We start from the raw sequence: 11,846 nt of genomic DNA, 5'->3' as shown, positions 1-11,846 counted from the left end.
TTTTTATTAAAAAAAGGGGGGGAAGGTTGTGGGATATTTGTACACTGTGTGAAGATATGTTACTGTGATTGATTTAGTAAAGAACCAAATGGCCAATAGCTAGGCAGGAGGTATAGGTGGGATTTCTAGGCAGAGGAAGAGAGAGAAAGTAGGAGATGAATCTAGGTGCACAACAGACATCAAGGAGACTTGGAGGTAGTCAGACATACAGAATAAAAAAGGTAAGAAGTCACGAGACAAAATGTAGACTAATATAAATGGGTTAATTTAAGTTATAATAGCTTGTGGGATAAGCCTAAGCTAAGGCCAAGCTTTCATAATTAATAAGTCTCTGTGTCATTATTTGTGAGCTGGTGGCTGATAACAAAGCTTGTTACAGGTGGATGGGAAAATTTTTGGACTAACAGGACTACAGGACAACTTGTCCCAGTCCCTAGAAATGCATCTAGAGAGCAAAACTTCAGTGCCATAGGACTATGTGGGTTCTATACCAAGATTGCACCAAAAATTATGAATATCACTCCTCTGGGAGAAGGCTGTTTTGAAAAATGGATAATATTTTTTACATCAAAAATAAATTTTTTATAATTTTTGTATACATTTTACAATTTAGCTTGTAGTTAGTTGGGAGGAAAAAGGGACAAAAAATTTAAATTTTGAATCACTTCCATGTATATTAGTCATAGTTAACTAGAAAGTTATAAATGGACACAATGCAACATTCCCTGCCCTGTATGATGACTATGATATTTGCAATGGTTCTTTTTAGTGTGTGCTTGAGTACCTTACTCTCTGGAGTTAATGGAAGTGCTAATTCTTTGTACCCCAAATGGTTCAATTGTTACGTATAAAACTAAATAAATCAACTGAATTTTCACTCATAAACAGTTTTTCTCATTTTAAAATATAAAAATGTATTTTGTTAAGCAAAGGTGTCCATAAAACATGAAACAGAAATCAAAAGTTATAGGCATGAACTATACTTTTAGTAAAAAGAAAGCTAAGGGAAAAAGTAAACATTTTAAATTGGAAAATATTTTATATTTAAATCAGATTTACAAAGTAAAAGATTTTTTTTTTAGAAAATAAAGAGGAAAGAGGACAAAGCTAAAAAAACTAAGGTGTGTCAGAACAAAGTTTGTGAAAGGCAAAAATTAAGGAAAACTGTGTATATAATTTGGTACTGTTAAAGTTTATTCAAATTTCTAATGTCAGGCTGGGGTATGCCAAATCCCAGGTGATACATCTACAAGATTAACCTAAGACTTAGGAAATATACTGAACATTTCCTTAAGTGTTTCTCAGCCATTTGAGTTCCTCTATTGAGAATTCTGTTTAGAAGATACCCCATTTTTAAATTGGATTATTTGGTTTGTTGATGTCTAGTTTCTTGAGTTCTTTATATCTTTTGGATATTAACCCTCTATAGGATATAGCTGATGAAAATCTTTTCCCATTTTATAGGCTGCCTTTTTGCCTGTTTGATTCTATCTTTAGCCTTACAGAACCTTTTCAGTTTCATGGGGTCCCATTTATTGATTGTTGATCTTAGTGCCTGCACTACTAGTGTTCTGTTCAGAACTTGTCTCCTGTGCCAGTGAGTTCAAGGCTATTCCCCACTTTCTCTTCTATCAGATTCAGTATATCTGGTTTTATGTTGAAGTCTTTGACCCATTCAGACTTGAGTTATGTGCAGGGTATAAATATGGATTTATTTGCATTCTTCTACATGCAGGCATCCAGTTAGACCAGCATCAGTTGTTGAAGATGCTTTCTTTTTTCCACTGTGCTTTTCTTGCTTCTTTATATATTAAAAAAACAAAAAAAAAAAAAAAAAAAACAAAAAAACAGGTTGTCCACAGGTATGTGGATTTGTGTCTGGGTCTTTGATTCAATTCTATTTATCAATGTGTCTTTTTTTATGCCAATACCATGTGGTTTTTATTATTATTGCCCTGTAGTATATCTTGAAGTCAAGATTTCTTGTTCAAGATTGTCTTTGCTCGGTATTGTTTCAGCTTACCATGGATTTTTTTCTTATGAAGTTGAATATTGTTCCAGGTCTGTAAAGAATTTTGATGGAATTTTGATGGAACATTGAATCTGTAGATTGCTTTTGGTAAGATGATCATTAATCCTACTGACCCATGAGCATGGGAGATTTTTCCATCTTCTGATAACTTCTTCAATTTCTTTCTTCAAAGAAGAAAGTTGAAGTTTTTATCATACAAATCTTTAACTAGCTTGGTTAGAGTTACCCCAAGATATTTTATATTATTTATATCTTTTGTGAAAGATATTGTTTCTCTGATTTCTTTCTCATCTTATTTCTAGCTGGTATATAGGAGGGCTACTGATTTTTTTGGAGTTAATCTTGTATCCAGCCACTTCACTGTAGGTATTTATCAGCTGAGGGGTTTGCTGGGAGAATTTTTGGAGTTGCCTATGTATGCTATCATATCATCTCCAAATAATGAAAGTTTGACTTGTACCTTTCCAATTTGTATCCCCTTGATATCCTTCAGCTGTATTATTGCTCTAGCTAGAACTTCAAGTACTATATTGAATAGATATGGAGAGAGTGGACAGCCTTGTCTTGTTCCTGATTTTAGTGGAATCACTTTGAGATTTTCTATATTTGATTTGATTTTGGTTATAGGCCAGCTGTAAATTGCCTTTATTATGTTGAGGTATGTTCCTTGTATTCCTACTCTATTTAAAGCTTTTATCATAAGGGGTGATGGATTTTGTCAAAGGCTTTTGCAGCATCTAATAAGACGAACATGTGTTTTTTTTTCTTTCAGTTTGTTTATATGGTGGATTACATTGACAGATTTTCATATGTTTAACCATCCCTGCATCTCTAGGATGAATTCTACTTGGTCTTGGCAGATGATCTTTTTTATGTGTTCTTGAATTTGGTTTGCAAGTATTTTATTGAATATTTTTACATCCATGTTCATAAGGGAAATTGGTCTGTATTTCACTCTTCATTTGTTCATTTGAGTGTTTGTGTGGTTTGGGTATCAGGGTGACTGTGGCCTCATAAAGAAGAACTTGACAACATTCCTTCTGTTTCTATTTTGTGTAATAATTTGAGGAGTATTTGTATTAGCTCTTCTTTGAAAGCCTGTTAGAATTCTTTGCTAAAACCATCTGGCACTGGGATTTTTTTTTGGTTGGGAGGCTTTTTAATAAATGTTTCTGTTTCCATAGGGCTAATACATCTGTTGATTTAACTTCAGTATATGGTATCTATCAAGAAATTTGTCAATTTCTTTCAGATTTTTCAGTTTTGTGGAGTACAGGCTTTTAAAGTATGACGTAAAAAAATCTTTGGATTTCCTCACTATCTGTTATTATGTCCCCTTTACTTCTGTTTTTGTTAATTTGGATATTCTCTCTGTGTCTTTTAGTTATTTTGGATAGGGGTTTATCTATCATGTTGATTTTCTCAAAGAACCAACTCTTTGTTTCATTGATTCTTTGTATTGTTCTCTTTGTTTCTACTTTATTGATTTTAGCCCTTATTTTATTTCCTGCTGTCTGCTCCTTTTGGGTGTGTTTGTTTCCTTTTTTCTAGAACTTTTAGGTGTGCTGTTAAGTTGCTATTTTGAGATCTCCAGCATTTATTTATGAAGGCACTTAGTGCTATGGACTTTCCTATCACCACAGCGTTCATTGGGTCCCATTTTCATTGAATTCTGGGGAATGTTTAATTTTTTCTTAATTTCTTCCCTGACCCAGCAGTCATTCAGCAGAGAGTCATTCAGTTTCCATGAGTTTGTAGGATTTCTGTTGTTGGTGGAATCCAGCTTTAGTGCATGGTGATCAGATAGGATGGCAGTGGGTTATTTAAATTTTCTTGTATGTGATGAGACTTGCTTTGTAATTCAGTATGTGGTCAATTTTTGAGAAGGTTCTATGAAGTGCCATGAAGAAGATATATTGAATTCCATTTTAAAATCATGTATCAACACCATATTTTATTAAATTGTCTGTGTTGTCTTAGAAAATAGTTGTATCTGCTTTGAGTAAATGATCACAATTATGAAGCTTTTGACTTCTGCACCAGATATTTCATTAAAATCATTCCCACCAGAGGCCTTGCTATGGTGTTGGTAATTTTGGGAGGAAAAAAAACCATTTTGTTCTTTCATGTTACTTGTGTTATTTCACTGAGATCTCCCCAATTTCAATTTCTATTGTTATCTTTGTTAGTTTACCCTTTTCCCAATGTTTGTGTTTGCAGTGTTTAGGACTAGGTTGTATACATTTGTGCTCATGCTTTCATGTATTAAACTGGTGCTCAAGGCACCAGACCCTAAATCTAGTCTGCTCTTGTTGCTGAGCACTGTTTGCAGCAACAGTCCCTATCCAGCAGTAACCCACTCTAATAATTGACTAGCACATGACTATAAACCAGACACTAGTTCAGTACTGGTTAGCTTAGGGAGTAAGGTAAAGGGACCCTGATCATACTGTGTACAATGATATATATTAGTTATTTTGTCATGAGAAGACATGAGAATAAAAGAAAAAGAAGCGTTCTCAGTGAGACTATTAAGTAATGTTATTTGTTGAATGGGAGGTAGAGGAGGAGTGAGAATTATTGAGGCAAAATAAAAAAAATGGAGGGGGTGGCTGTAATTTGTGGGAGTTTGCTTAGTGGTATACTAAAGAGAGGGTAAAGATAGGTACTCAGATATCATAAACAGGCAGCCTCTTGTCTTTTGGAGATATAAGAGTAAGAGGAGTGGGTATAGGAAAAGAGGGGAAAAACAAGGAAAAACAAGAAGTAAAAAGGTATGAGCAGTAGGGGGCAGTATTGGTCTGCTACATTGACCTCCTGCAGTATATCGATAATAAATATTTGTTTTGGGGAGGAAGAGAGCAGGGTGAAGGTGTAAGATAATGAAATCACTGCCAAATAAAACATAGCTGTAGTGGGGAAAGAGAAGTGTGGGGATATAATGTGATCATTTGAATATTATTTTGTCTCTTCGGTCTGTTGTTTCAGTCCTCTGGTCCTGGTTTGAGCTATCCTCTGTACTGACTTTCACTAGTCCAGCATCCCCTGCACATAGACTTTCCTTGACAGCTCTGCTCTGTCAGCTGTAGATAGCCAGCACAAACTCTGTCCTAATGCAGTCTCTGCATTCCCACAGGGTTGGAGAAGTGGGAGGTTGTGTGGAGCCCAAACCACAGTTTAGAGCTCCTGCTTAGCTTATGCAGTGTTGCTTTTTCCAAGGGGTACTGAAGGTGTGGCCCTGGCTGAAGTCCCTGGGAAGCCCCTTTATCAAATTCCCTCTGGAATTGCTGTTACAGATTTTTTCTGGCAGGATTGGCCCAGAGACTGCAGCTGTGGTAGGGGTTGCTTTGCTTGCACTTGGAGCAAGAAGTCCAGTCGCATGACAGAGGAAGTTCATGGGTCTGATGGCAGAAGAGGTTTGTTGGGCCCATGATCAAGTCAATTTGAAGACTGAAGAAGTAACTGTGGGAGTGTTGAGTTATTATTTTTTTAAAGTTATATGTCTTTAATTCTATGAGATTTTCATGCAATGTATTTTGAACTTATTTATCCCCCAACTCCTCCCGGATCATCCTACCTCTCTACCTACCCACCTTCATGATTTCCTTCCTCACTCCCTTCCTTCGTCTGTCCCTCCCTTCCTCCCCTCCCTCCCTCCCTCCCTCCCTCCCTCCCTCCCTCCCTCCCTTCCTTCCTTCCTTCCTTCCTTCCTTCCTTCCCTCATCAAGTCTGCAAGTCTGGTTTGTGTTGGATAAGCCTCTTAAGTGTGGGTCCTGCCCTGGAGTGTGGCAGTATAACAGAAGTAAAATTATTCCTATTTGCAGGTGATATAATATTATGCAAAGAAAATTCCGAAACTTCCACCAGAAAATTCCTAGAAACAACCATTTCAGCCAAGTGTCAGGATACAAAATCAACTTATAAAAATCAGTGGCTTTCTATACACCACCAACAAACACACTGAGGAAGGGATCATGGAGACATGCCCATCTTCTATATTTTAAATAATTCTTCCTTTGAACATCAATATTTCATAATGTTTTGTCAGGACTTTTTGTTCTTTAACCTTACATATCCACTGTGTATATATTACAGCCTCTGGTTTTGTCGTTTTTGGGATTTCTGTGTGTGCAAACCTGTGTGTGCGTGTGTGTGTGTGCGTGTGTGTGTGTGTGTGTGTGTCTATATGTTTCTTGAACTTTTTCTTTGTCTCTTTTTTTCTGTTTCTTCATTTGTTTTGTCCGATTCTATTATTCTGTTTTATTTTATCTAATTTTATTTTATTAACATTATTTTTTTAGATGCCTCTTTGTATCCTAACAAGAGAGAGAGAAAGAGAGTGTGTGGATTCAGGGAGATGGGGAAGATGTGGACGATCTATGAGGAGGGGGAATTATTGTCAGAATATATTGTATTAAAATTTTATTTTCAGTTAAAAAAAATCAACATTACTCCAAACCTAAGAGATAGAAATACACTTCTCAGTCTTATACTTTTATATTCATTTAAAGCAATGGTCTATTTTTAATGTTCTAGATTTAATGAAGTCAGTGTCTATTTCCCTATATACTCAGGGAAAAAAATAAAGCTATTGATCAAAAGCTCAGCAGTAGAAAAGTATGCCTCAGGGCAGGCACAGTGACAATCCATTCCTAGTGTTTATATTTGCAGAGAAGTTGGAGAGAAATAATTAGTAAACCTTAACAGGGCAACTTTCCTATCAGCTTGTGGTCTCTTCTGCTCTGTACTTTGGAATTCTGTTTTGTTTGTTTTTCAGATTTTTTTTTTTTGAGACAGATTTTCTCTGTGTAGTTTTGATGCCTGTCCTGGATCTTGATCTGTAGACCAGACTGGCTGTGAACTCATAGAGATCTGCCAGGCTCTGCCTCCCCAGTGCTAGGGTTAAAAGCATATGCCTCTGCCAGGCTTTGAATTCTGTTTTGGGGAAGCTTCCTTAAACCAGGCAGTTGATGAGACTCACCTGGGAGCATTTGCTCATGCAATATTAGGTTTCTCTTAACTATGAATTCACTGCTTTGACAGCACGACAATGTCTTCACTGTTGTTAGAAGGTTTCCATAATTCCACCATACATTTATTTACAAACATTTAGTAACCGATGTCCATGTCTAAATGTCATTGTCAACTTTTTTTCCCTCATTGATTCTCTTTTCCGCTAACAACTAGTTCATTTGGAAAGATTTATATATTTTCCTTTTCTAGAATAAATGAGAACTTTCATTCTTTAGTACTCATGAGTTCATGAGGACAAATTGTCCCTGTGTCTGCTGCCAAGAAGAGATCTACCAAGAAGTATTTGATAGGCTTCACTCATGACCTGCTTTACAACTTCCAGGAAGAATGCAGGATGCCTCCTTGTTTTATTTTTCCTGTGCAATTCTCTTAGCCCATAGAGCTCACCGCTCACAGGTAAATCGGAGACTTTGCTGGAAGGCTCTGATTGAGGAAATAAAAGTGAACATTGGATTGAATAGAACAGCCACAGTCTCTGAACTGTCGTCCTTACCCTAATATCTCTCTGTGTGAGGTAGGTCAAGTGGGGCTCCCAGTGAGACAGCCTTGTGTGAGGTCTTCTCCAGGTTAGTGGCCTTCCTAAAATAATGACACTGGAGGCTTTTTTTTTTTTTTGAAAATACAGATTTAAATGTCTCCTTCCCCCCATCTCTTTCTCTCTCTCTCTCACACACACGCATTAGCTGATGTCCTCTATTAGTATTTTCCCACTCTACTTTGCTGTCTATCTGTCTATCTATCTATCATTTATCTATGTATCTATTTATCTATCATCTACCTATCTACCTGTCTATCTATCTAACACCCTCATCTATCACCTATCTATCTTATCTATCTTTCTATCTATCTATCTATCTATCTATCTATCTATCTATCTATCTATCTATCATCTTTGTGTTATCTATATTTAATCTCTGGGTGGTTTTCTGTGATTATATTTCATGATCATTTTGAATCAGATTTTAGAAACCGATGAAAGTGACTACTATCTTAGTTAGGAATCTGGGTGGATACAACTATTTCCTCAAAATCAAGAAACTCTGTCACTGATCCCTGGTTGTTTTCATTTGCTGTCCAAAGTACCCTGTTCACCGTATCTTTCATAAAATGTTGGTCTTCTCAAGAGTTATATACATCATCTTGTCACTTCTTCTTTATTCTGGTGAGTACATCTTCCTGTCCTGCATGAGCACCTTAAAGATATTCTAAAAAATTCAGGGAGACCAAAACTCTGAAAAACCACAAAAGAATGAATGAGCTTGTCTTACTGGGGTTGTGGCCTTTAAATGGTCATGTTACAAATGTCTCTAAAATTATAGTGGTGGATTGCTTTTTCTAACTAGTCCACACTGGAGAAGTTTGAAGGGAGCAGTGGATTAGAAAAAGCTGTGTAGATTTTCAGTCTCTGCTAATTTGTACTTCACATTGTTAACTAAGTTCTATTGGGAAATGCAAAGTCAAGGAAAGAAGAATGTCCTTAAATATGCTATTCTTTAAAAATCTAATTTGTTTGACAGCCTGAGGCCCTCTAAGTCAAAGCTTACGTTAGGGGTGTTTTATCCTCAGTCAATTCAAGACTGACTGTGAACTTCAAAGTGAGGACTTGTGAAATGTTACCTGGAACCTTGAAATTACAGCTGATTAATTTTTTCCAACTTAAGTGAATACATGAAAGATATTTTGAACTCTGAGCCAGGATATTTCACTTAAAATTTATATAATGTTAATAGACCCAGATCTATTAACAAATGGAACATGATACTTTTATATAGGAGAGCAGTATATAGTCCTACATTTCACAAAGCTATATATATTTGGAAACCAGAATTGTATAGATTTGCATGTATTTTTAGTTAATTTTTTACTACTGCCACAAAATCCTTATTTATTACTTACAGCAGTAGGCAATTTACATTAATGTCTGCTACATTTACATGTAGGTATTTCTCACCATAAGCAGTCTGGACAAAGTCATTTTTATACATTTTTAACTGTCTTCTCTGATCTGTTTTCAGAAAGTACCTTTATAGGTCCAGCATTGTACAGGAGACCAGTAAGTTACTATTATTTTATATGGAAATTTATAATGTAAAGTTTTCTTTTTTATAAATGAATCAATTTAATGTGAAATTTATCAAAGAAAAAAACTCTTCAAACATTAAAAATGGTGTATTTTTATTACAATAAGTCCAAAATATCAATCCAGAAATATAAGACAACTTATTATTGATATAAGATACAACAATGAGTATGTTAATCCCAAATTCTGGCCATTGGCAATTAGATGTATAAATCAATATCTATACAGGCAGTGGGGACAGCTCAGTGGTTAACTTACCATTAAAAATGATGACTTCCATGGTATAATGTTACATTTGAAAATAAATGTTAAATTTGAAAATAAATAAACTGTCCCTCTAAATATCATTATATCTCTGTATCTGTGGCATATATGTGTCAGAAGGATGTGTAAAAAGTCAGTCATGTGCACATAATATATAGTATTGTTTTATTTGTATAAATTACCAAAATATTGATAATTACAAATGTGTGTTTATGAACACACACATAAATGAGATGTATTGACATGTAAATATACTGTAAATATGTGCATCAAATTGCAGAGAATTTACAGAGGAATAAGAGAATAATCAACAAAATATGTTATGAGGGATGAAGGGAATGTTGTTTGGTGGGGAATCACAGATGTTATAATGTGAGTTGGCTGCTTTGCAAGATCATGTTATACTAGCTATGTGGTGTTCTTATTAGTAGAGGCTTACAAACTAAAAATATGATAATTATTTTTACATGTATTATATGTCCTTTATATATATGTGTGTAGATTACATTTAAACTCTTTTGTATGACATTAGCGACTAAGCGTGAAGAACGTTTTCTTCAATAGCCCTTTGTCTAATATATTTCTGTTATCTTTGTGTGTTTTTCAGACAACGTGTGGAATGTATAGTCCTCTAGGAATTTGTACCAGAGAGTATTATCCAGTCTGTGGAACCAATGACCGTACTTATTTCAACAAATGTGCTTTCTGTATTGCATCCAGGTAAATAATACAATACTAATACAAGTTCTTCATAATTAATGAATATTTAGTAGCAAAATTATAGGTTTGCGTTATTGATGTCCATGCTCATAATACACAGAAAATATGACCCTACCAAACCAATGTGTTATGAAAAACAAAGCAACATATATATCTCTATTGATGTAACCAACCGTCTTATTAAATAAGAAACACAGAAACAATGCAAAAGAGAAAGCCGAGAGGTCAGAGCTCAGAGCTAAAATCTCACCCTTCTGCCTGTGGTGTCCCAGCTTCCCGAATGAGGGCTCTATTTCCTGTCTGTTCGTCTATTTAAAGTATTTTGTTCTGCCTTCTCATTGGTTGTAAACCCAAACACGTGACTGCCTCGTCACTGTCTGAATGTACAGCCCCCTAGATCTTAAAGGCATATGTCTCCAATGCTGGCTATATCCCTGAACACACAGAGATCTATGGGATTAAAGGCGTGTGCCACCACCGCCACACTCTTGCTATGGCTCTAGTAGCTCTGACCCCCGGGCAACTTTATTTATTAACATACAATCAAAATCACATTTCAGTACAATTAGATTACCACCACATATCTCCCTTTAATATTGTGAGTTATAAAAGTGGCTTTTATATTAGGACCAAAGAATATAGTTGTGTTTAACATTGTACAAACAAACAAATCAGTTAACTTAATTATTGGGAATTACTAATTGTAGATGTGTAAATATTATGAGATAATTCTAAAGCCCCAATACATCCCTGCTACAGTCTGCAATCTATCATGCTAGAAAGAAACTCCCTGGGAGGATCCTCTTATACCCTGAACTCCATGAAAGATTCTGTGGCACAGGATGGATGTTCTAGGTAGGGTACTTCCCTCCAACATTTTTGCCCTGTAATCAGATAGCTGTGTCTCAGGTAGAAATATTTCTTCTGCTCTTTTAGATCACATCTTCTAAAGAGCTTTTCTACTAAGTAATCCTCTAATTGCCATGTTGTTTCCAAGGCCTAGTAACTGTTTCAAATTCTTTTCAATTTTGAGTCTGAGCAAACTCCAAGACTAAGGCAGAGCCAAGGCATAGAAAGGGTCCAGTAAACCCACAGCTGGAAGTATGCAGAAGCTGGGAGCTGTCAGGGTTTAGTTCCTCGTAGAAGGAGAAATTAATGCTCACAGTTCAATCTTTTCCTATAGAAAATTACAGGATGCACTTCCCAAAGAGTTTGATGTATTCTTTCAATATTTTCTTTAAACTATTTTTACTTCTTTTATTTTTTTCTTTACAGACAAAGCCGTGGTTCCATTAATTTGGCACATTATGGTAAATGCTGAGTTTTCGATGGAGCTACATCTTCCTATGGATCTTATTATGATCACAGTTTTGCCTGAAGTCTGCAGTGGATTGGAGATTTTGTCATCAGGTTCTCACAGTCCTAGAAGATTGGATGAATCTGTGTAGGACACAGGATAGTAGGCTGGGCTGTCATTGCTCTTTTCACTCCTGGGATCCTGGGATTTCAATGTTTTGCATTCTGTAGTCAGCTATTTAATGACACCTAAGAATCCAAAATTTTAATATATACTTTCTGTATACTGACAGTTTAAAATAATCAATATCTTAGTTGTAGTTCTTAATAAAATCTTTCCCCCTTTTTTAAATTAAGTAATTATTTATTCATTTTACATACCAACTGCATATGCCCCCTCTTCCCACCTCTCTCTCCTCC

The 11,846-nt window shown here is 35.6% G+C and overlaps 1 protein-coding gene across 1 annotated transcript; it reads left to right on the top strand.

Annotated features, from left to right (window-relative positions):
• Window positions 1-8,173: 8,173 nt before the first annotated feature.
• On the top strand, window positions 8,174-11,451 carry LOC114701575 (ovomucoid-like). Its single transcript, XM_028881687.1, has 4 exons — window positions 8,174-8,228; window positions 9,082-9,119; window positions 10,018-10,130; window positions 11,406-11,451. The coding sequence occupies exons 1-4, from the start codon at window positions 8,174-8,176 to the stop codon at window positions 11,449-11,451; spliced, it is 252 nt and encodes an 83-aa protein (XP_028737520.1).
• Window positions 11,452-11,846: the final 395 nt, after the last annotated feature.

This window comes from Peromyscus leucopus, chromosome 19 (assembly GCF_004664715.2).
Source record: "Peromyscus leucopus breed LL Stock chromosome 19, UCI_PerLeu_2.1, whole genome shotgun sequence".
NCBI classification, from domain to species: Eukaryota; Metazoa; Chordata; class Mammalia; order Rodentia; family Cricetidae; genus Peromyscus; species Peromyscus leucopus.
This window is presented reverse-complemented; position numbering and strand designations above follow the sequence as displayed.

Excerpts from the sequence above, each read along its gene's own strand:
- LOC114701575 (XM_028881687.1), top strand. The coding sequence starts at position 8,174 with ATGTTGGTCTTCTCAAGAGTTATATACATCATCTTGTCACTTCTTCTT. Across the intron at positions 8,229-9,081 it reads GTCACTTCTTCTTTATTCTG|AAAGTACCTTTATAGGTCCA; the intron begins GTGAGTACATCT and ends ATCTGTTTTCAG. Across the intron at positions 10,131-11,405 it reads GCTTTCTGTATTGCATCCAG|ACAAAGCCGTGGTTCCATTA; the intron begins GTAAATAATACA and ends TTTTCTTTACAG.